Source organism: Triturus cristatus, chromosome 1_2 (genome assembly GCF_964204655.1).
Source record: "Triturus cristatus chromosome 1_2, aTriCri1.1, whole genome shotgun sequence".
Classification (NCBI taxonomy): Eukaryota; Metazoa; Chordata; class Amphibia; order Caudata; family Salamandridae; genus Triturus; species Triturus cristatus.
This window is the reverse complement of record NC_140580.1, coordinates 576,230,071-576,256,212: the sequence shown is the minus strand read 5'-3', so window position 1 is coordinate 576,256,212 and position 26,142 is coordinate 576,230,071. Positions and strand designations below refer to the sequence as shown.

The 26,142-nt window shown below is 42.4% G+C and overlaps 1 protein-coding gene across 3 annotated transcripts in view; it reads right to left on the bottom strand.

Annotated features, from left to right (window-relative positions):
* SLC68A1 (solute carrier family 68 member 1) overlaps nt 1-26,142 on the bottom strand; it is a 175,515-nt gene that overhangs the window by 58,367 nt on the left and 91,006 nt on the right. For all 3 annotated transcript variants that reach the window (XM_085606527.1, XM_085606528.1, XM_085606529.1), the window contains exons 4-5: nt 17,754-18,203; nt 6,179-6,296 (exon numbers count right to left, since the gene is read on the bottom strand). In XM_085606527.1, coding sequence (XP_085462653.1) covers nt 6,179-6,296; nt 17,754-18,203 — 568 coding nt within the window. The remainder of the gene's footprint in view (nt 1-6,178; nt 6,297-17,753; nt 18,204-26,142) is intronic.

Below are 26,142 nucleotides of genomic sequence, written 5' to 3'. Positions count from 1 at the left end.
TATTGATAAATAAGTTATTTTGTTGGTCAGGTAAGTGTGAAATTTCTGTATTTATCACACATTTACTTTCATGCTCCCTTTTTTTCACTTCTCCTCTCTGCTTTTCTCATTTCCGGTCCCTCAAGGACCTTGTAGGGTGACATTTTTTTAACAAAAAAAACAAAACAAAAAAAAAGCGCGTACCGTACGCGCACGGTAAAAAAAAAAAAATAACAAAAAGTGATTACAAAAATTAAAAAAAAGTTGTGAGGTAAGGTTGGCTCTTAAAAGAGCCGTTGTGTTAATACAGGGACAGAGGAAAGAAAGAATGGGAATATTAACAAGGACCACAGATGTGCTGGTCTATCTTATTGTTTATTAGGGAAATACTGGTCTCCCCATGAACAATTAGACCATAACATCTGGTGCACCTCATTTGTACCCTCTGAAATCGAGGGTTCCTTTCCACAGGAGCAGAAGAGGGTGATGCTCCCACCGCAGAGGAAGGGCTCAGCTGAGCTGCCGAATATGTACTCGGCTGAGCTTCTGCGGATGTGCTCGGGTGACTTACTGGAGATGTTTCTTCAGTATGTCGAGCAAAAGTCCTGGGATGTACATCCCTAATGTGTCTAACCATAGAGTGATTACCAAAGGAATACTTCTTCCTTGGATCACCTCTAGATAAGACACGCTCACAAAGTGTGCAGGTGACTAATGGAGCATTTACCTTTTTCTGCCCCTCTGGAAATGTAAAATATTCCCAAACAAAAGAATTCTTTTGTTTCCTCCTTCTCTGTCTAATGATGGTGCTGCCCTGCTCACTCTCAGAAGAGGACTGCTGCTCTGCCATTGTATCCCAAAGACAATTCAGCTCCTTCTCCTAGGAAATCACAAGCAGTAATGAGGGGAATGGGTGTGGTGTAGGAAGATTCTGGAACTGAAAGTAGTTTAAACCAATCAGAAGTGTTGTTTCTTGATCACATGACCCACCGTACGCGCACATTAAGCTTACCGGGCGCGTACGGTAAAAGTACGCATGCGCGTAGGGAAGACACACGCACGCGCGCATGCGCATTACAGGCACGCTCGAACACTTCCGCGTAACGTGCGCGCGTGTGTATGAAGCATGCGCTTACGCGTCGCGTAGGAAGTACGGACGCGTCCGTAAATTGCGTAAGCATGCGCACACGGAGTATAAATATTACGTACGCTCACCGTACATAAAGCGAAGCGTGCGCTTACGGTAAGCTTACCGTACGCGCACGGTAAAAAAATGTAAAAATGTTTTTTTAAATAAAAGTTAAAGGTTTGTTGGAGATATTAACTACGTTATACAACTATATCTAACCATTTATTTAAAAAAGGTGAATCTTTCTATATTGCAGAATGGATTAAATCCATGAATATATACATAGGTAGCATAGTGTTTAAAGGAAAAAATTAAAAGAAAAAAAAAAAAGATGTAAAAAAACAAGCAAATTCAATGAAAAAAACCATAGGTTTCACACACATTATAGTTAGGAATTAGCATTTAAAAAACCATGCAAATTCACAGAAAAAACCATAGGTTTCACACATGTTATATTTAGGAATTAGCATTTAAAAAACGTTGCAAATTCACAGAAAAAACCATAGGTTTCACACACGTTATAGTTAGGAATTAGCAATTAAAAAACCTTGCAAATTCACAGAAAAAACCATAGGTTTCACACACGTTATAGTTAGGAATTAGCATTTAAAAAACCTTGCAAATTCACTGAAAAAACCATTGGTTTCACACACGCTATAGTTAGCTGGACATTTGTCTCGTAAAAAAACATTGAAATTCCCCCGTTATAGTTAGCGCAGGCAACTATAACTCACGCGACCACAATCCTCTGCTGATGACGTCAGATATTACATCACTGATGACACATGTGTCTTTCTGAAAAATAAATATTTGTAAGATATGTATAGCTAAAGATTAACGGAAGAAGACATGGGTAAATAGGTGTCTAAATACAGTGATGTAATATCTGACGTCATCAGCAGAGGATTGCGGTCGCGTGAGTTATAGTTGCCTGCGCTAACTATAACGGGGGAATTTCAATGTTTTTTTACGAGAGAAATGTCGAGCTAACTATAACGTGTGTGAAACCTATGGTTTTTTCAGTGAATATATATATATACACACACACATACACATATATATGTACACACACAAGACTCCTCTCACCTGGGGGTTTGGTGAAGAAACGAGCCACTCCGGTTGCAGTTTCTGATGCCAAATTGGTTCATTTCGGGCCCAAATACGGCACTTGCTTAGTTCACTCGTGGTTTATGTAATTCATTAATAATTTGTGCCATAATGATAAATTCGGAGGTTATGATTACCAATGATACCAGAATCATAAATGTATATGTACTATACAACACCTTGATTTTAGGAATATTTCATGTTTGATTGATATAACCACTGTAGTCATCAGTAGTACTAATTGGGAGCCTCGGAACCATGAGATCCAGCGCATGAATAAATGGTCTTGTTTAATCAGGATCATACTGTGGTCTTACACGCACGATTAGGCAGTATACATATCAACAGTATAATAATAGATTATTATGTCATGTACTATGCATGTACTCTTACTTATGTGCTTGGTTGGTACAAATTATATGGCCACTTAGGTCTTAAAAAAAATGCCGGAGATAAAATGTCCAAATTTATTAGGTGATTCCACACAATTGGGATTCATTTTTACTTTGGCACGCAACATGATTTGAATGTTTTAAATTATCACGTTTTATGACAACTTCCAGAATGCCTAATGGTAAGCAAGTTGGGGTCAGTGTATATCAGGGGACATAAAAAAAATTGACTAACCTACCGTGACAAAGACCAATATAGTTTAAATGCTTTGGTGTAATTGTTAGTTCTGATTAAAGGCTGCCTAATAGCTACAGTTGACGGAGTGCAAAAAAAACACACACACACACACACACACACGCACGCACACACACACACACACACACAATGAATCGAGTAAGTAATGCATGTGTCTGACTCTATTTGGGCTGGGGGTTCAGAGGGCACGAAGGGGCTCCTGGGCCACAACCAAGGTAATTGGGGTTGTTTGCCTCTGGTGTCCTGAGTCCACCCTACTATGGCTCTTCAAACTGGGCCAAGTACACCTTTTCAGCACTTGGCTCTCAGGGTGGCAGGGGTGAGCAGTGGAAGGCATCTCAGGTAAGGACAAAGTCAGAACAGGATAACTCAAGTGATTATCTTAATAAAAAAAAGTTGTTAAATAAATCACAGAAAAATTTAGATACTATACACATAAATGTAGATTCAACTAGGGCTTTATGATCCCCTCTATGTGTTCATCAAGTTTCGCACCTGCTATTAGTGGCCTAGCCAGGTCCTTTGTTGCCCCCAATATCTACGCTCTCGTAGAAGACATAAAAAGTCATAGGCAAGAAAGAGTTGCTGGTACAAGCTCACTATTAGGTTGTGCAAACAACGACCATGCTGGGCAACCTATAGGTAAGCCCATTCAGATAGCAAGAACACTACTTCACACTGGCAATTGTTATACTATCAGCAGGCTTATCTTTACAAGTTCAAGATATAGCCTCTAAGTAGTTTGATCTCACGCCCTGTGTTATTTATTCACATAGTAGTGGATCGGTTGAGATTGGCGATGCACTCTTCTTAGTTACATAGTCAGCATCTTCGTCAGCTGTACAGGATCACAAGCAACTACCTTGATTCTCGCACTGCAATCCTGGTTAATGGATACTCGATTTTGGCAGTTGCAAGTTTGAGCCATGATGCTGGTTCTCTGCTATAGTGGTGTCTCTGATTATGGCTCACTGTACTGCCTGTCAAGGCAGCACAAGTCCCTCCAGTCACACAACAAAGATGCAGGATGGCGCACTGTTACTCAAGTTGCTAGTTACTCTGCACAGATTGACACATGAACTACGCAGGGAGGCTGGATGACCCCTCACAGCCCGGGTAATCGCCAGTACGCTCCTGTACAAGTCAGCTTCATCTGGGTGCTTAACATGCAGGGAACGTGGATTTGCTTTTCCTCCTGGAAAGTCTTGCCTTTAGCACTTTTCTTTACTCTTTGCACAGATAGGCAGGCTTCTAGGCGCTAGGCAAACCAACAACTTCTCCCGCAGGTTGCACAGATTTCAGCTCATGCCCGTCTTTTGGAAGGCTGGCTGTCATGCACACAGCAGATTTGGATCACAGCAGCTCGTCAAATACTCTGCGGAGCACTCCCTTCCTTGATCAAGAAAAAAGGAACAAAGTGGGATGTGTGGGTCTAGCCTTTCAAGACGGGTTGTTGATCGACTCTCTACAGCCGTGGAACCAGTGTGGGATGTTGCCTTACAAATGTCATTTTCTGACTGTAGTGAAGGCGCAGCCACTGTGCAAGGTGATGGCTTTTACAGTAGGTAGTGAAGATTCTGGCTCCTTGCAGTAGTGTCCTAAAACATGAGCACAATGAGGTATGAAGACTCTAGACTTGGCTGTCATCAGTTTTTCTGTAGTAACAACCAGATAAAGACAAAAGGGCAGGTCCTGCCTAGAAACGTCATCACCTTTAACAGAATCGGCTGCCCCGCCCACTCTCTCCTACCAACCATCAAATAGCAGGAGGAAGGACGGACTGATCAGCAATTGCCTGATAAAAAGGTCCTGATGGAACTTCTAAGGGTAGCCCCGTCTCCATTACCCCTAACTCCAGTGTATGGGTGTCCTCCCTTCAGCTCCAGTTATGCAGGCAATACACTTCCACTGTTTGGGGAAACTGCATCACATCCTCCATCTTTTCTCAAGTCAAACCAGGGGCTATCCAAAATGGATCCTACTGGTTTCAGCAATCATCCTCTCACCACATCACTGATTTTTGATACCATCCACAACTAACATACACGCACACAGTGTCAGTGCAAGGGTCTGGATGTCCGATCTAAGTCAAACTTTACACGAATGCAGCTGGTACAAACAGACTGCTCCTGAATTAGGAAAAATGTCTGTTCAGATCTAACAATCCACAAAAAGAGGTATGCTGCCACTACGTCTTCCCATCAGCAACCTAGAAAATGGAAAGTAATCCCACGTCAGTAAAGATGGGACACTTGGAAGAGGCAAACACTCTGTGTCCTAGGCTTTGAATATACACAAGTCTATCCATCTGGCAATGGTAGAATAGCTTTTGCCCTTTTGTTGAATGAAGTAAGACCACAATAGGTGATGAAAGATGTACTCCAGGCCTGTTTGCTGGTGTTCAGAGGCAAGAGCGTGGGATCGAAAAGGTCATCCGATATTGCAGGTCCTCAAGTTCTGAGACTGTGAATAGAAAGTAGCAAGTTTTCTAAGAGTTTACCTCCTGAATGAGTATCTGAGGGACAGGAACAAACCAAGAAATGTAATTGGTATCTTTCCCAGTTTAGAGTCCTCCTTAACTAAATACAGTGGGTAGCATCCTGTTAAAAAATCAAATGTTTTGGAGTACTGCTCTTACCATCATTATGGCAGAAGAGTTTCAACCCGAGCTGATTCCTGCACAGTATGGTGAAGTTTGTCTAATGGAAATTATCCAGCAGGATACTTAAGACTGTGATGGTCAGCTGCTGATAAGAAACCACCACATTGTATGCGCTACTTGAATCTGAGCTTCAGTCAGATACATGGGAGGGGTAACAATATCTTTTATTCATGGAAACATGAAACAGCAAAAACAAAGGTAATGACTAAAAATGCAGAGTAAGAGGCAGTTCTTTCATGTGCCAGACAGCAAGTGAAAATAATATGAACAGAGCTTAGACAAAAATGGTGCAGGACTAGAAGACCAGATCTGCACTTGGAAAGGAAGCAGATACTGGGATGTCACACAAAAGGTTTACATTCTCAGTATTTTTTAGAAGCTGTTTTTCTGGATTTGCCACAGTGCAGGCAGTTCCCAACTAGCTGGGGAGAGGGGAAAAACAGAACTGAGCAATATGTATCAACACTTGAGAGATCTCGCATTGGCTGAATAGATTTGTTTTTACTAACACACAAATGCAATATCTGTAAACAACAATGCTACATTGGCTAGCTGTAGCAATCCACATTTTGAAAGGCTCTCGTTCTGGAAAAGGCCTAATACCAATTTGTACTTAACATGTGAAACAGTCAATTTTACAGTCTTGACAGTACCTGAAGTAGGTTCATACAGACAAACCAAAGGAAATTGCGCTGTCGGGATAATTGTTTGAGATACTCTGCTAGTGTTATTCTTTCCTTCTGAAGAATCGATGTTTCGTCAATATACAAGCTGGAAATGGATTTAAAAAAAGACAATTATTTTAAAAAGTCCAGTGGCACACACACACAGATGATGTAGTATATTCTTTGTGAATTTTGTTTATAATGGCCTATGATGCACATTTCTTTTCTGTACCTCCGGCTGACTCTTTCTCTTCTATTGTCACATGTTTATCTATTGTATTACATTTCCTTCAACAGAGGATCAGGTCTTGTTTCAGAACAGATGAGGCGAAATGTAAATTACACCAATTAATAAGGGTTGTATGACGGAACAACCCATGCAACTACCACGCATGCCTTTACGACGCCATCAGTACAACACATGCATTTACAACGAACATTTTTACAACGCATATGCCTTTACCACAAAAATTTCGTTGCAAAGGCATGGTTGGTAAAGACTTGTGTGGTAAAAATGTATTAGGTAAGTATAATCCTCATATCCGCTTCATAAATACCCCCCTAATACTAGAAAACACAATTTCCAACCCATTTGCTGACAGCTACACCGATAGACACACCCACAAACATGCCCACAAGCTTCATGTACTAACTTACATCCCTATTTACACTAACAAACCACTGACACCTATCTACGTGCATATTTACATGTACCAACACAACACCCACCAACCCACAAAATCACATGCACAGCAGGTCAACATACATACCTTTGCCTAACAGCAAACACATTACACTAATCACAATATGCCAATCACCACACACTTTGAAACATTAACACAAGCACACACAATCACTCACAGCTGAACACACACAACAACGCAAAAACACATAAACAGCCTTATAAAAACACATTCTCACATTCACTCGTGCACAAACACTGGTTGCACCGACATATAACAGACTACAAAAACAGACTTCAACCAAAATCCAAAAGGCGTTTGCATGTTTAAGATCACCTATTTTTCACATGGCACATGCACAATCGCACCTCCTGAAAGGCATTCCTGGTCCATTTGAGAGAGACGGTTGTTTTATCACTATCATTGCACAATTATATAGGTACATACCAGTGCATTTCTCATGTGCTACAGTAGTTTCCAGCATGGTGCTGCAGCTTTTCATGGCAGTTACTGGTGTTACAGGGTCCCCCTACTGAACACATAGGCACTGCATTACGAGTTCAGCTGTGGGCAGTGGGCCGATTTAGATGCTACGTGACATCGGATGCATTTTATTATATTGTTACCTTAAATGTTACGCCTTTTCTATTCATGTCCTTACAAAAACCACGCATATGACTTTACCACTCATGCCTTTAGAACGAAAATCGCTGAAAAGGCATGCATGGAAAAGGCATATGAATGGTGAAAGGATTTGTGGTAATGGAAATGTGTGGTATAGGCATTTTCATGTAAAGGATTCATGTTAATGGTCATGCATGGTCATGACCACGTTGTAATGGCTGGTTCCCATTAATAAGTGTTCTGATAGGTAGTGCAGTGTAAGTTTGCCCACCCTTTACACGTCACACATGCTTAACCGATATTTAACAAAAGTGCACTTAGCATGTTTCTTGTATGGTTTAACGAACTAATGTACCTGTTGCACTTGACATCATTATTAAAGCATGTATTTACTGTAGGATTTGAGACTTTACAAACATTATGTGGCTTACCATAACTGATTATCTAATTAATTATGGTCCTAATGAATTTAAAACCATCCTCATATAGTAGGTAATCTACTCACCAAGAGATGAAATTCTATTGTCATAGCCGTGTGCAATAATATAGGAACAACATGTATTGACTTGCTAACTAGATAGAAACTATCCTTACCTATGTAGAATGAGGTTTTGTTTAAAACAACATAGTTTATGTAATGTGTGCACTAATGTGACATGTATATGCATTTAAATGTAGTTCTTAGTCATACTAACATTTGATTTATTTTAATGATTTACTGAATGTTACATGCAATGAAAACCTAATACATTTGAAATATACATTTTTCTGCCAACTCGACATTTCTTGCAGGTATTCACATACATTGTTAACTGTAGAATAGATACATTACTGTACTAGAGATCAAGAGAAAGAGCCTGAGATGAACACGTTGACGAAGGAACATGGGGAACCAGAGCGTCAACTGAAAACCCTAGTGAACAAATGTTTCCATCCCATGTGTATACCATGTGTATATGAGGAACTGATGTCATTCCCATGTCCAGCGTGAGATTATCTTTCGATGAAGCGGTTTGCTACCAGAGGAATGGACTGAAACAACGGATCCCTGATGATGCGTAAAACGTGGGTACTACTTCGCTAATTTTGTGTGTTATAATATAGTGACCACTTTGCGAACAATACTGAGATTCCCTTCTAGCACTCTTAAGAGTCGGTCCCTTTCCTCTCTTGGAGCCTTCCAGACCCCTCTTTGCAGACCCTGAATTTGATAACGTTCAGACCTCAATGGGCATTTAATCCCTTCTTAAGTGTGACTTAAGCCAACACTTTCTGACCCCTAGAAGACTCTTGATTGAGCTTTTGGGAGGTTTACACTTTCTAGACAATTGTTTCCCTTGCTTGATTCAGATTCCTTTATGGGAATTCCTGATTATTGAGTCTCTTAGTTTAACTGAACCATCCTTTCCGTTTGGACTTTGATTTCTGTGTCTCTGGATTTACCTATGCAGAGACAACAAAACTTGCGACTTTTCTGAGCACCAATTGCTTTTATTAATATTCTGTACAGAAGCGACCAAATTTCTTGTATGCTTAATACAGGTACGCTTAAACGTCTTCACAAGGCTAGTTTTCCCAGTTGTTGAGAGTTGTTCATTGGAACTTGATTTTGTATTCATAATACATTTTCTTAACCCAAGCTGCGGATTCTTGGTTCTCATTGTGCACCCAAATGGGTTGCACTGTTACTTGAATTTTGCTTGTTGTTAAAGCTAATGCCCATCACCTCTCAGTTGGATAGAAAGGTCTGTCGGAGGACAAATGGTAAGCAAGTGGGCCCTGAAAAAGCTGTATCTCAGGTAACATTTTCATTGGATCACTGCAGCCACTTTTATGTGGTTAGAAATAGTTGCTAAGATGATATGCAAATAAAGGAGATTAATAGTTGAGTCCTGCAAATATTAATTAGAACAGTGGAATGTTCAGAGCGCCAATAAAGACAATAGAGTGGCTCAAGTTTATAACGGCTGCATGAGCCTTTTGCGCCAACATTCCAATGTTTGTCATTAGATTCTCTCTTTTTAATTCAAAACATTCTACTCTTAGTGGATGGAATGTTCTAATAGCCCTTCTGCTTCGGGCTATATCGAGTGTTAAAGGCCCTCTCCTTCATTATGGACCCCCTCCTGTGGCTCGGACCAAGAGCAGCTGGTGACCTTTCAAAGTGGTTGGGCGAGCGAAGTGACCCACCACTCAAAAAACACAAAAGCACATTTTCCCTCCCAATAAAAGCCCATACTAAAAATAAAACTCCCTCCAAAATAAAAACAAACTGAAGTACATGCATTCAACGTTTTATATTAATTAAAATGAATTAAAATCGTACTTGTGGGCTCAGCGTTCCCCTCGCTGTCCTTCTGAAGATTGTGGAACAAAGCCCCCCCTAACCAATCCAGACGCTGCTCTCAAGCGGTCATCCAGCATAAAGGCAGCATCAGGGTTGGATGGAGCAGGATGGCCTAATGTTCCTTCAGGCCCTAGAGGCCTGTGCTTCGTCTCCACTTCAAAGTGTGCATGTCACTTTGGCCGGCACAAGACTGCCAGAGAAAGTGACATGTGCACTTTGAAGTGTGTGGCTACAACTACTACAGACCACCTGCTGCCAATCGGTAGCAAAGGACACGCAATCCTGGCTCGGTGGCAGGCTCACGGCTGAGGCACACCTTAGTTTAAAATAAATGGCAATGAAATCCTTTCATTGCCATTACATTTTTAACACTTAGCACGGCTGGCAGGGGCTCCCCCACCCTCATAAAGAAACTGCCGCTGGCTCAGACCCACAACTCGGGTCCAGCGCTTTTAACAACCGGTATAGCTCTCGGTGGCGAGCTATAATATGCTGGTTTATGATACCACAAAATGCAATAAATCAACAATAACCTGGCTCTAAGACCTGAAAATAAAACGTCATGCTGCAAAATGGACTCTTCCAAAGATTTCACTCTCTTTCAAGCACCGTTCATTTTATTACTGATCCCAACTGTCTCACTGCAGGGTTTAAAATGACGAAGGTCTCTTTGTACACCTACACAAAAAATGTGTACGTACAATACTTCAAAGCTGGTTGGAACCAACCAGTTCACAGTCAATGATACCTGTGGATCCTGTTAAATATTTATGTGCGATTCCTGAAAATCAACTCATTCTTTGACTCCAGATACAAAATTGTGATAGCTTGTCTGCTGCAAACCAACCAACCTTTTTCCCCCATTCTCTGTGTTGCTACCTTTCCTTAAAAGCCCCTCTCCAGTCTTTGGTTCGCTTTGACTGCATGCTAGTTTTTTTGTTTTCAGGTCGAAGCCTACCAGGCAGCACAGTTGTCTGGCTTGCAAAGACATATTGGGGACATTCTGAAAGCTTCCCTGGGAATGCATTTCGTCAATTGGTTACCATTGGCTTTGTGGTTTATATCTCACATTTCCTTGCTGTCTATTTAATGGCTTTATTTGTTCTAGGCTGTCCAGCATGTTTTTGTCCCTCCTGTGGAGCACCACTTGTTTACCATCGCTCCTTGTATTCTTCCACAAGTGCTGCTTTCTGTAAACAGACCTGTAAATTTTGTTCCTATCTTGTCACATTTGCTGTACATTCATAGACAGAGTTCAAAAGTCAGGCTCAGTCTTCCAATGGAGATTGGTGTTTACTTTTCTTTCTCCGACTTCAAAGTGACAGGATCTATGTTACAATCCTGCTGAGTAGTTATGTGAGAGGAAAGCACTGCCGAATTCATGTGAACTGGACCTGGCGCGTGCTTGCTGTTCTTGAAGGTTACAGCGCAGATTCCGTCTCCACCTCTAGCTAAGGTAGATCCATGTGTCACAGAGACTGAGGCTGGTTTTGGACCCAACAGATTTGCTCCGGCCATTGCGAAAACAATGTATCAGAGACTGACATTGATCACCATAGCAACAACTCCCCTGAAGATGGCAGCTGTGGGCTGCAAAGCGCTGCTAAATAAATTTTCTGGCCAGGCAGCAGCTCAGCATGTGCTGAAAATGAGAGCAGAGTTACCCTGAATGTGATGATTTCGCTATTGCAGCACTGTTTACTGGACCAAGTATGGCACTTAACCTGTGGCAAGAAGCACAGCTTGCAGGCTGCAAATGTTTGGAACCAGTGAGAATTAAAGGTTACAATGTTCTTTATGGCTCATGCTTTATGCCTTAGCATATTTCCTTTTTACTAGCTGAGCTTTAAGTGAACAGCCCACTGCTAGATATCAGCAGTTCCTTTCTAGAAGCAACAGCCTGCTAGGCGGATCGCCCCACTCCCCTCTGAGCAGTGTAATAAAGGAAAAATAAAATTATAACACGTTATTATCATTTTATTTTTAGATGGGCTACGGGGCGAGGTAAGGGCAGGGCTGGGATCACAGTGAGTAGGAGTGGTTGGTGCACCATAAGTGCGCATGACAGTTTGGCCGGCCATCTTGGGCTGGCCAAACAGACATGCGCACTTAGCATTTCTCCACTTGGCTGCATTGCACAGCCAGTTGGAGAACTGTACCAGGCACTGCCTGAGCGACCAGACAGGGGGCTCAGACCAATCACGACACTACTGTCATGCTGGTGACAGCAGCGTCGTGATTGGCTTAGGGGAGTCTGGTAGCCTGTGTGCTTCCATGCTGCCGGAAGTCAGGAAGAGAAGAGGACGGAGGAGAGGCGGCGGCCGTTCACAGGTAAGTGATCTTTTTTATTTTTTCAACCCCCCGCTTCACCACCCCGTACCGTTAGCAGCCGCCATTGCGTTCAGTTTTAAGTCTTAAGTGCAGCTTGTCTACAATTTGGCAATCAGCGGTGCTCCTGTTTTGGATCTTTCATGAGTTCACTAGCTTTAGGGTAATCCCTTCTTCTCAACATAGCAAGTGGAATGTAGCAGCACTTGGCCCAGCCCCATCTTTAATAGTGTAGTAAGAGTGGTGCTCGTAGGCTAGGCACGCGGAGTCAGGGGATCCCCTCAAGTTGTTGGATCGTGAATTCAGCAAAGTAATTGGATAACGTGGTGTTGCTTCTGGCTTTTCCTGCACCATTGATAAGTGATGGATTCCCCATAGCACATACGTTTGGAGCAGTGGAAGCCAAAAGCGCCCAACGCTTTCTCATATGCAGTGACTTCTATCGCTGTACATATTGAAACTGCAAGTACTGCGGAGAAAACTGCACAAGATAATCACGGTCACAATTTTTTCCAAGTCAGTTTCGACAGGATTCACCTATTTACTTTATAAGTAGTAGTGGATTTTAAGGTAATTGTTACATGTTTCGGTCCACGCACGACATTTTTAGGTCTCGCCTACCAGACAGAACAAGATGTCTGGTTGCAAAATGCCTATTGTAGGCTTACCGAGAACTTACTGTGGGCACACAGCCTGCCCATTACTTACCATTGCTTGTATTTATTGCAACTCTTATTTGATAGCTTTCCTTGTCTCATCTTTTGTTTTTTTATCTATAGGTTTTTGGAGGGTGTAGCAGCAAACTGCTGCCAGGCAGTCTACCTTACAAAAAGTGCTATTGCGCTGCAAATTTCTTATAACAAATAACAATTTACCTATCCATCTTGGATCAGTATATAAAATGAAATCATGCATGGGCCTACTTATAAGACACAACCATGTCACTGACCTCTTTTTTTTTGCATTTTTTTCTCCAATGTTGTTCAGCATCATCAAAAGTCTTTGGCAAAGTCCACAACTCCCAAAGACTAGTTTTATTGCTTTCAACAATGCTTGTTCTTTAGATGGGATGCATTTGTCAAGCGAAGGCATTACTTCCTCTAAAACACCCTTTATGTTTGGTGCTCTGTCCCCACTACACATTGCAACACATTTGCCTACTTGAAGTACAAAGATTGTGGCAAAATGTTTTGTGAATAATGTTTTACATGCCTTTGCTGGCAAAGCGGCAGCTGATCTTCAAAGGCAACACTATGGGCCCATCAAAAAGCCACCTCCACAGATGAGCCTCAAATGCCTTTTAGTACTAGTCCAAAATAAAATAAATATTCCCTACAAACAAGATTTCATGCACTCTGCAACACACATGCCTGAGAATGCCCCTGAGAATATCTGAAAATCTGGCTCTTCTGAAGAGCACTGCAAGAACGCCACTAGTCCCTTCCATACAACATAGGTTATGGTATGCCACTTAGTCTGCTAGTTATCAGTACTTTGAGAAGAGTTATTTCCTATACAACTCAAAAACGACAATATAATGCAGAGCTACCTCCATTTGGCCCACAATGTGATAAAGAAACGGGTAAAAAGATCTGAAGGGAGAGGACACATCAACAATCATTTTTAAGGCCTGTCTGGAATAAAAATTGTGAGCAATGTCTACAAAAAAAGAAAGAGGTCTAGGGAAAAAACAATCTGTACATTTCCACATATATACAGACGTCTGAAAGGAGCATCTGAATAAATAAACAACTTAAATGTGTTTAGGGGCCAAAAGAACACGTTTGAAGATGGCGGATTCTGCTGGATAAAATAAATGTTAGCAGGAAAGGCAATAGTTTGCAAAAGAGTCACAAAGAAGCCAACGATTGGAAGGTTCTTGCATGAAACAATAATACTGAACTAACTTAGTGTGAATATAAAGAAGGCAATTAAATCTCACAACGATTTTAGAGAAGAGCATTTATGTTATCTAATGACCTGGCAAATTGCATGACATTACTTTAAACAAATAGTCAAACTCTCGAGGAATCACAGCCATTCGTTGTAAGGTTCAAATGAGCAAAATACAGAGATAGTGCAGGATACGTGAAGCACCCTCTTGACAGGCTTTAGGAGTCGACAGTTTTCTCCAAAATTGACCTTGCTGCTGGTGGTAGACACGACTGGGCTGTTTTATCTTTGAATAGGAGGAACGGTTTCTGGAGAAAGAGAATTATCGGACAACTAAACAACGTCCTGTGTCACATTTAGATACCAACAGACAAAGCTATTAAAGCATAAATGATTTCTTTGTTCATGAGGAGCTTCTGCTCCATGGCACGGTGCAACATGCATCAATATTCTCCTAGACATTCAATGGGGAGACTGCTGATCAGTCTTTATATCCCAGATAGGAGACTGCATCTTTTCATTGCTAGAAGGAGGACAGGAACATCAAACTTCTATATCTTTCTCACCGGAAACACAGGTTAGGCAGAAGAGGTTAGGATTAATACACCTTTGCTTATTACACATGACAATTCTGCCTTGAAGAGTTCTAAAAAAAGGCTTGCTCCAGTTTTGCACAGTATACGCAGCACTGGGACAACCACAACCATAGCCTTCAAAGCCTATGTAAAGACTTTAAATTACCACCGAAGGGTCCATCCTAGGTCTTTTTAGACCTTGGGCTTCTCTGCTGATAATTCAGGGGTTAAAGAATCTTCTGGCATTATATATGATAAGGTCTGTGAGGCAATGGGGAGTAAGTGGTCTTTTGCACTTTCTTGAGTCTATCAAGAAAGCCCAAGCTTCCTGGTAAATACATCTCAGAAATCAGGAAGACAAAATTGTCTGTATTATTTGCTGCAAAATCAGGCACGAGAGGAGTGTAATCAGAATCCCCACTGGAAAAAATATATCCATGCACTCCATCATGTGAAGATTCCTGGTTAGAGACAACTACTTGATAGGGATGGTAGGATAATAAGCAGGGGAAGTCTGCAGGGATCCAATCATAGGTAAAGCAGGTATTTAGGAAAAAGCTGCATGCAGCTCTTGGGTGCTGTGTATTAAAATATGGAACATGAACCTAGACCTGCGTTCGGAGGAGCAAAGCAAGAGCCAGACACCATTGTGTTAGGGTATCTGGGCCTGGCCTCACACAGAATCAGAATCCAGTAACTGTAAGCCAGTCCTTTGGGAAGAAACGAAGAACTTCAAGAGTAACAGCAAAAAAGGACCAGGCTTCCATGCAGCTGCTACTCAAAGGATATTGGAACCTCTTCATTTAACTCCCAAGAGTAAGAGCTTTAACAAACTGACAAAGAGCAGAAACACTATTAATGCATGTTGGGATGCAGTGCCAAGAAAATAAACCTTTCGGCACCAACAGCCTTGACATTCTTGGAGTCACATAAGAATATTACTGTCCTTTGTCTGGTCAGTGACATGGTTTTGAGAACTACTGCTTTTCAAGTGTGAAGAAGATGCAGAAGATTGTTGTTTGAAGACCTAATCCTTTAATCTCTTCAATTTAGAATCAGACTTCACCATCCTCAATTGCTCACCTTGCTCCTACTTATATCTTGCATGCTTTTTTGCATGCTTTTTGACCTAAAAAGATGGGTGGCCTGTTGAAGGATTTTGGGTTTAATCTTAGGAGCAAATGGCCAACCACACAGTCTGAATAGCTTTAATAGAAAACAGGTGCTCCCAGATGAAGTGGTACAAAGTAGCGAATGAGTTTCAATTTGGATTATTTATACAGAGCCTAATCGACTACCTTGGTGGATCTGGGAACATTAGAACCAATGCTGGTACCTGGTGCATGTTTCAGAAAAACCAGTTCCCCTCCCTGGCACCAAATAAAATACATGGTTTAAAAAAATATATATATAGTACTTAAGGAAAATAGATACACCAACGTAGAAATTAAAGATATGTCAAATTAGTACAGAACGCTTCTGAATAGAAGATGCAGCATTTTCACTGCTACAGAAATTCATTCATACTATGTTAACATGTCCAGCTCTTATCTATGATTTATGGAAACACAAGATATTGCCTGGCATCTCCTGTGGCATGACTCCCGTAGTTTTGTCTTTTCTACAGATAACGCTTAAAGGATCTTGGTGCAATTTCCACATTTAGAGTGGAGGAACTCGCTATATAGCAATTTCCCCAATAGGCGACACAGGCTTTTGAGGATCTGAAGTTGATAATTGCTACCTACCGAGGTTTCAGCTATTGCAGCCTGACTACAGTGGCAGAAACCGAACACTGAAAAAAGCATAAAGGAATGAAAAGAACAAGAGTATTGAAAATTGTGAACCAGCAAACCATCTGAATACATAGTTTAATTAAACAATATTTGTCCACACCACAGTCTCCAATCCACATTATCTGTCAGATAACAAGAGTGAGTAGGAAGCTAGTGCATCCTGCCTTGAGATCGGGCGATTTTGGGAAGAGTCTGTGACAGTACTGGTGGAAATTATAGGTCAACTCCTGTGTGTGGACCCCTTACTGTGCTTACAGGGAATATTACCTCACACATCTTAGAACAGGTACATCGCGAGCTAGCATATGCCCTGCTAAAACACCATATAACAATCATGGGAAAATCCCCAGCCGTCTCCCCATATAGCTCTGGCTATACAACCTATTCAAATGGGCTACTGCTGAGGTTGAAGTAACGACTCTGCGCTCGCTGCCAATATGAAATGAAACGCCACATCAGTGGGACGCATGGGACACATATTTGGACAAACTGGCTACCAAAACAGATGACAGTTCCCCCGTGTGGGACCATACAACCCCACCTCCCACCACCGTGGCCGTTGGGTCCAGAATATGTCACCCATAGAACAAGCAAAAGATGCATCACGCCAGGGTAGACCACAAACATCACCCCGCCCCATGTGATTAAGAACATGTGCATATCCTCACATGAGCTGCACTTGTAGACCCCACCCACTAAACGAAAACATACTGCAAAGGGACACTATGGCCCATCAGAAACTAATGCAAGGTTGTTTTTCACAAGACGTTGCAGCAGCTAAGTCACTGTTGGGCATTATTATTTCCCAGCTGTCACAATATGTATAAGTGGATATGCTGAATTGAATACATGTAACGTGGCAACTTAACCTACACATTAGATAGTGCACCACTGGTCGGGATTGCACATGCTCAAACATTGCTTGTGTGATCGTGAAAACTCCCACATTCAACCCCATAGCGATGTATACACCGTAATTGCTGTATAGTTCAGCTGACATAATACATATACTTGTTCCATTATGTACATATGTACCTGTTTAATGAAAGATCTACTGGGGAGGAAAAAAAAAGAGATAGGGGCTATAACGTGCAAGCATGGCTGCACATAACTCTTGTTTTCAACAGATTCAGAATCAGTTTCTGGTACAATATTGGTCAATGGGATGGAACTGAATGAAAACCTAAATATACATTTTTACTCTTAACACATCTAAACAAAAACAGCAGGCATATACACATTTGCAGTACTTCGAAGGGAGGTTTGCGCTCCTTAATAAATACTTGGCAGACAGCAACAACAATCATTTATACTCACTCTTTTAATATTGCTTCTTCATTTTGTCTTGTTTTCACTTCAGCTTCAAATCGTTGCCTTAAAAGCCACGTTGGCAAAGTAAATCCAATAACAGAACAAAGAGCCAACACCACACAAAAAATTCGAAATGAGAAAAAGTCTTCCTTGTTCCACACTGCATAGGACAAAAAAACAGAGAGGGAACCTATTGCACTAAAAAGAGAACAGTAAAAATTTAACCTAGTTCTCTCTTTTGCAGAAACTGCAAGGTCAGCTAGCAAGGCATTGTGGTTAAGATCCACCATGGTGAGAAAGCTGTCATACAGGCAGAGACAGATGAGGAACTGTAAACCGGGGTGGGCCCACGACACCCAAAACGTCAAGAAGGAAATGGCAAAGAGGGGTCCATTTCTGCTTAAGGCCTTCAGTCTCTTCAGTACAACTTCGGGAGAAGAGATCTCTACCCCAGACCTGTAAGAGAAGAAAATAAGTGTTAGGAAGCTGAATTTACACAAATGAAGATTAACTATGAAGGTTAGACTTCAATTACACAACGAGAAGACAATAAATTGGTCTTCAGTGCTAACCATCCTCAACAATGGGGCTCACGCACAAAGGTTACTGGTGGTTGAAAAGTCTGTGATTCACAAAAGCAGGGTTTGCAATCATAAAAACCTTTTTAAAATTTATCAAGGCCTTTTACGAGTCGGACTTTTTTTCTGAACCGTAATATGGCGTTTGTTTTCCATAAAACATAGGAGAAGGCGTGAAAGAGGTGTCCCGACCATATTTGGGATTCACTATGGAATGTATCAATGGTTTGGAACAGCAATCTCAGTTACAAACCACTGATCAGTTTCTGATCCCCCGAGTTGGGGCACAGATTTCACAAAGGGGAAGTTTCCCCAGTGGGACAGACTGGCCTTTGAATTTGTTTTGGGCCCTCAGGAAGAGCACACAGTTGTCCCCGAGGTGTTCCCAACTGGGAAACATTGTTTCTTTAAAAGCTGCACCAGTTTCCAATATACAATATATTCCTGTCATGGAATGCCAACACATGCATGGAGGTCTGCTGTCACTTGCATGCCTCCATCCAGATATTCACAGCCAAGCACAGGGAGTCTCAAAATGCGACCTGTCTTTTTTTAACATTAATTAGTGAAAGGATAATTAATTATGCAACCTATTAGAACGAACGTCGTATTGCAAACTGCATTCTATTCTCAGATCAGTTGGTGTGCAAATTGCACTTCTCTGGTTTGTGAATGGGAATAATACAGAAGGCTCCTTTGTCTTTTTCAGTTAAGATTACTAAGTCAGAGTTCAGGTTGTCACTAAAAAAAAAACGCAAAAGAAAAGATGAATGTGGGAGGACAGAAAGAAGGACACGCAAAGTCATAAACACACAAAAATATAGACTCATAGATACACCCCCCTCCCAAATACTAAGTAGTTACCAAGACATGACAATGGATCTTCATGAGAGACAGAAGGACTGGAATCTTGGCAAGGTTTACTTAGGCAACTCTAAACCCTGATTAACTTAGAAAAGCTATGCAAACAGCTGCCTAACTGTCTTCAGGCACGGAGTACATATTGTTAAAGGGTATTCATGGAACAATTTATAATAGTCTTGAAGACTTCATGTGGATGGACTGAAAATACCCCAGGAGCCAAAGGCAAGTAAATGAAAGATTATTGAATATAGGTAATGCGTGCAGGCATGGATGTGTTGGTGCCTAATACTGAATAGCAGAAAACAAGAGATGGGGTATCAGAGGCCCAACAAAAGGACCACTCCACAAGCATAGTAAGTCTAACAATGAGGGGACAAATACGTTTTTAGAAGATTTTTTTTATAACATAGGAACCAAGAGCCTGTATCTACAAATGGACAAGTTGGCAATCACTGCCAGAGTTAGAACACCAAGAAGCCATCCTAAGTATTTACATGCAGAATTAAGCATGAGTGGCAGGTTGAGCAAGACCAAGTGAGAATAACACAGAATGAATGTCAGCATACTTGAAAAGAAAACATAACTAGCATATCAAAGAATCTCTTTTCTCATACAAATATACAAATTAAGAATACAATAACAAAATGAAAATAGCCAAAGAAGTTAAATAAACATAAAGAGAACTATCCAGATGGAACAAACTTTTACTTTAATAAGGTAGAATAGTTGGAATAACATGGATTATAAGTTGTTTGCATACTCATCACCAACTCAGTATTTGCTCCACAGCTTGCTCCAACACCAAGTGCCACATTAGTATCATACGTGCTCTGTTACATGCAGAGCTTGGCCACCCTCATGCAAGGAGCATTTTTGTAGCTCCCACCCGCTAGAAGCAAATTGTGTGTTTGCTCCCGCTTGGCTGGAGATATAAAAATGCTAACGCCAAGCGAGAGCGCAAACAGATGGGAACCCAGAGACATAGCTGCTGAGCCGGACCCGAGGGTGGGCTCCCTGGGGCCATTAATGGCTCAGGGGAGAGGGGTGCATGGCCCCCTCCCCATACAAACTAATGACGGCCCTCGGGGTGGGCTCCCCAGGGCCTCCAATAGCTTGGAGAGGGGGGTTCATGCAGCCCCCCTCCCCTTTCTAAACACAGCCCCGGGGAGGGCTTCCCGGACATTATACGAAATACATGGAGCCCGGCTGGCATGTTTTTTCTCTTTTCCGATCCTGCAAGAGTCTCGCATGATTGCAGCATTATTTGCTGGTTTTTTTTCCGGTCTCTGGGTTCCCTCTATTGTTTTCTTAAGAACTTCAAAACAGGAGACTTAGTTCCAGAGTCCTATAATGGCTGTCAGAACATTTTTCTCATGGTGCTGGCAGCCAATCAAAACACTCACTCTCCCATATGGCCCAAGGGAAAAAAAGCTTCCTGAGCCAGTCAGAATGCTCTATTGTTAAACTGGTGCTCCCGCGAGAGTCTTGGAGACTCTTGCGAGCCCAACTTCCAAAAAATAGAATTCTTTTTTACCTTAATATGTCAAAAACTACTGAACGGATTAACGGCAAATCTCAACAAGCATTTGCAATGCAATAGGTCTCGCATTTATAAGAGTTTGAGCTATTGGCATTGTAAAATTACAATGCCTTTTATTTATGTTTTGGTTTTAAAACAAATAAAAGGCATTGTCATTTACAATGTCAGTAGCATAGACTCGCATAAAAGCAGTGTGTGGAGTGCAGCAGTGTGCGGCGTGCAGCAGTGTGCGGCGTGCAGCGTGCAGCAGTGTGTGGTGTGCAGCAGTGTGTGGCGTGCAGCAGTGTTTCGTGTAGCAGTGTGAGGCATGCAACACTGTGTGGCGTGCAGCGGCGTGCAGCAGTGTGCGGCATGTAGCAGTGTGCGGCGTGCAGCAGTGTGCGGCGTGCAGCAGTGTGCGGCGTGCAGCAGTGTCATGCAGCAGTGAGTAATGCAGCAGCGTGCAGCAGTGTGTGGCGTGCAGCAGTGTGTGGTGTGCAGCAGTGTGTGGTGTGCAGCAGTGTGTGGCGTGCAGCAGTGTGTGGCGTGCAGCAGTGTGTGGCGTGCAGCAGTGTGCTGCATGCAGCAGTATCGTGCAGCATGCAGCAGTGAGTAATGCAGCAGTGTGCGGCGTGCAGCAGTGTGTGCCGTGCAGCAGTGTTTCGTGTAGCATTGTGCGGTGTGCAGCAGTGTGTGGCGTGTAGCAGTGTGCGGCGTGCAGCAGTGTGCGGCGTGCAGCAGTGTGCGGCATGCAGCAGTGTGAGGCGTGCAGCAGTGTGAGGCGTGCAGCAGTGTGCGGCGTGCAGCAGTGTGCGGCGTGCAGCAGTGTGTAATGCAGCAGTGTGTAATGCAGCAGTGTGTAATGCAGCAGTGTGCGCAGCAGTGTGTGGCGTGCGGTAGTGTGCGGCGTGCAGCAGTGTGTGGCGTGCAGCAGTGTGTGGCGTGCAGCAGTGTGTGGCGTGCAGCAGTGTGTGGCGTGGTTTGTAAACAACAAGAAAAGCAGACATCAAAGGAAGGGTGGGAGGGAACGAGCATATGGGGTGTGAGTTATAACAAAAGTTAATTGTTGTAAGAGGGGATGCAGGAAGTGAGGCCGAGCGCGCGCTGGCGAAAGCAGTCTGCTGCTTTCAAGTCTGATGCCAGATGCCAGCTTCGCGCTTGAATGCCTCACATGCACTGGCCATAAACCGCATACCTAAGGTCTTGTGCCCCTTACTAAATCTCTCTGAATGTGTGAAGCGGCGCACACGCAGGAAGTAGCTGGTGGCAAATGGAATGCCCGTGGTTGTGCGCGTAACCGCCACCCGATCCGCCTGGGAAGCCTTTGGGAGCATTTTCTGAAGCCCCTACATAAGTCTCGCTGAGCGATCGCTTGCGTGATAGCCAGGCGAGACCTAAAAAGCACAATCTGCGAACCAAGATCTAGCTTCCTGCTAAATTTGGTGTAATGCGAGTCAGCAGTTTTTGCTGTAGCCCATCTTAAACAAGTCTATGAAAAATGCAGGGGATTGTGTGTTTTGGGACCCCCTTTTTTCTCTGCCCCCCACTTGACAGATCACCCTGAAACTTTCCAAGAAGGAGCTGACATGGATGAACTTTTTCTTGGGGAGAGTTTTATGAAGATTCATCAAAAGGGCCCAAAGTTATTATCAAACCAAAAAAAATGCTCTGACTATGGATATATATGTATATGTATATGTATATATATATATATATATATATATATATATATATATATATATATGTATATATATATATATGAGAAAGGCAGCTTGACTGCCGAAACGCGTTCCTGTTTTGTCCATGGGTCTATTGAAACCTGCGCAGTAAACGAGAGAACCTGCGCAGTACACGAGAGAACCCCCACGATGGAGAGTGCTGGCTCTTCAATCAGAAAAGGTTGGGGAATATCGATATATACATATATATATATATAAAAAGTATTCCCCAACCTTATCTGACTGAAGAGCCAGCATATATATCTCGACATCTCTTATAATCCACTATGGATGTAATTTCTTATTGCTCTGAAGTATTCTTCAACCTCAATTATGCTTGCTAAGATTCCTGATTCTAGTAGGCCCAGAAGCAATTTTACTCAGAGTAGTATATCTGCAGATTTCTGCAAAGCGTAACCTCAGAGGATTTTAGGAGAACAATAAACTCGGTAATGTATTCATGAATATCTTCTCTTCAAGGACACCTCACGCTTCCACCAGGAGAAGAGCCTGCCACCTGCTCATTTCAGAGGTTTTACTGATAGTAGTAAGTTTCTGTCAGATGATATGGTTCCAAAGACGTGCACTGAATGAAAACATACATAAAACAGCCCTACATTTTAGGTGTGTAAGCAGAAGGCCCCATTTGACCGTTTTCTGATGAGAGCATTGGTCAGTTTAAATGACAATTGTCTTTTGATAATTTGCTGTAATGGTTGCTGGTTTTGCATTAAGAGCAATTTAGACTTCGGGATTTTCCGACATGTTGTTTTAGCTGGAGAGACTTACTCTTCTAAACACATAGTAAAGAAGAAAAGGGCTTTGTACACGTGTCAATATCAATTTGGGACAGATATGATACAAGGAACCGCAAGGCCCTAACCCACATAATGGTTGTGTGCTTCATCACTGGGCACTCCCAAACTTGAACTCATGTGGGCTACAACCAACATTTTGGGAGCAAGGGTTTATTGTGTTGTTTTATAAAGGGAGAAAATCTCTCCGTCCCAGAGGAAAGAAAAATTAAAACAGTCATCAGTATCCCCCCAAGTATTATTTGAATAGTGGGTACATTGACTGGATTAAGAAGTTCACAAGAGATAGATTGGGGCACGTCGTACCATACCAGCTAACTAGGTCTACATGCTTCAGCTGTCTACTCGAAGCCCAGAGGGTCTGAAGCTTTCTTCAGGACTGATTCTTTTTAAGTGACTCTGGCAAATAATAGAAAATACCTACGTGTTAAGCCTGCACACCAAAGAATCCTATCAATGAGGATACCAATGCCAAGAGATACCAACGTTTTTCAAATCAGATTCCATTGGTAAATGAAAAGTAGTGCAAATCTCAGAGGCAAACAATTGCACTATATACAACAGTCACTGTAAAGTGCAAGCACCAAAGTGTGTGTAGATGTTGAGATTATGACTTCTGTCTTTCACTCCGCTAAGGCAAAACCAATTTTGACTCATCCATCATCACTGAAAAAGAGCATAGATGGGTGGAAAGGCTATGTGGCATGACGTAGGACCCAGAGATTTTTGACAGAAAGTGGTCGCATTTGATATGTTGTATTTGATTAGATAATGGTTTAAACTGCTTTAACGCTGTCCCTTCTATTCCACTAGGTATTGGCCAGTGAGATCAGGATATGGTGCTCTACAGTGTAGAAGGCTACGGATGGATCTGAGAGGATCATGGCAGTCTTGGCCTTGATCTCTGCAGGTGAGCAGCTCTTCACTGATTAACGTGGTTTTAGTGCTTTCGCAAGAGCTGATCGGTCTGTAGCTAGGCAGTATTTTTGGACCATCGGTGAGCTTTCTTGGCAACAATGGTATAATGGTATTTGAAAATGAGGCCGCACTTGTAGGTGAGACAGGATTATCCGTAACAGTCAGAAATACCGGGGACATTGCCTCCATGCTGCTAAGGGGTGAATTACATCTGTGTGATGCCTTCTCTCTACGAGCGACAATGATGTTTGAATGTGCAGCATGCTTTTCGAGTAAGTGGAGTAGTGCCTGTGACTGGAGCACCCACTCTCCTCAAGAGCACTTGCTATATACAACCTTTACAGGGATATTTTAGTAGCACAAAGTCTCCACAAATTGAATCTCTTTGATTAGTGTTTTTTCAAGCTTTTAAAATGCCTTAGCTTTCTTCCACTAGCCTATAAATATAGGAGGGGAAAGGCCTGACCAGGGACCCTTAGCTGCCTCAAAACAAGATGCCGCCCTTACTTCCAGCCACGCACCCGATTACTCTCCACCCACATTCCTTATCCAGCATGGACCCAGCCAAAACAGCTGCTGCTGTCGGTCTGTGGAGAAAAAAAAAAAGACCATTCCGCCACGGACGACAACGCCGCCACTGCAGCGGTCCAGCACCACCGCGACTCTAAGCAACAGTGAAACGCTGAGCAGAGAGTCTTTAGTGAGCTCCTGCCATGCCGCAACTCCAACGCCCTTTGACAGCGCTCTGCTCCGGAAGCAGAGAGGATCGCATCGTCTCCCAAGCGGTAAGACCCTGGACCACATCAACGACGAGTCATGTGGGCCACTCCCCATCTCAGACCTCATGATACGATCTCTGGTGAGGCTGAGACTGAAAGTCTCCCCAGGTGGAAGTAATAGAGGGAGAAAGGGAGGGAGCGAATAGTCAACATGAAGCTAAGAGAGACTGCAACGTAGCAACAGGAAATTTGCAAAATGAGAAAAAAAAGTGCAATGATTACCTCCTGTTTTCTAAAACTCGCAAGACTGGAACAGAGATAATGACCGCAGGGCTAACGGGGGCTAGCTCTGACAAATCAAACCTAGACCCTGTTTAAACTCCTTAAGGCGAAACAGTCCAGGATGGTGTTCTGATCCCGCTGTTACATTTGGAGCAAGATACATCTATTTCCATGTCGAGGCCCTTATTGAAAGCAACCTGTGAACAACCAGGACATGAGGAAACCAGTATGAGTATGTCACTACACACCGGGACTAATTCGAAAATCGTAATGATTCGGTGTCTTTGCAAAGTTCTGGTCCAGCTGACCTAAGTCAGTCATTTTATGACGCATCACTTTCAAGATCTTTTAGAAACAATCCTTGCCGAAATCAGAGATTTCAAGGTGTCACAGGCTCAAGAAATAGCAACAGCCCTTCAGAGATTGGATAAAACAGAGGAGATGATAGAACATAGACTAGGGTCTTTTCCGATATGTCAGCGTTGGCAGCTCGGCGACGGAGAGAATTTCTAGGGTTGATTGGTATACATAGAAGTGCTCGGGCACAGGCCTCAATAGTCCAGCAATCCAAATTGAAAATGTAGTTTAAAGATCAATTCTATTTGTGTCAACCTAGAATAAGGGCAACAGGTTCTCCAGAAAAACTTAAAGTAAGAAAAGTGTTGGGTTCTACGTTCAGGGACTAATGTTAGACCCCTAGCATGTAGCATTATACAGTTTTGCATGATGTGCTCTGAACTGAATATAAGAACCTCTACATAAAATGATATTTAGATGATAAATAGATTTGCACTTTGCACTAGACACTTTCTACTTTTTATTAGCGACCCAGCAACGTGGGACTTTGTAACAGTCATGTATGCCCTTTGTGGGGTTGTTCCTTTTTCCTAAGCCTGATATTTCGCGCATATCTTGCAAATAGCACTTTATATTTCTTATGCTGTAAATATTGGAATTTTCCATAATGTTGATGCGACAGCTG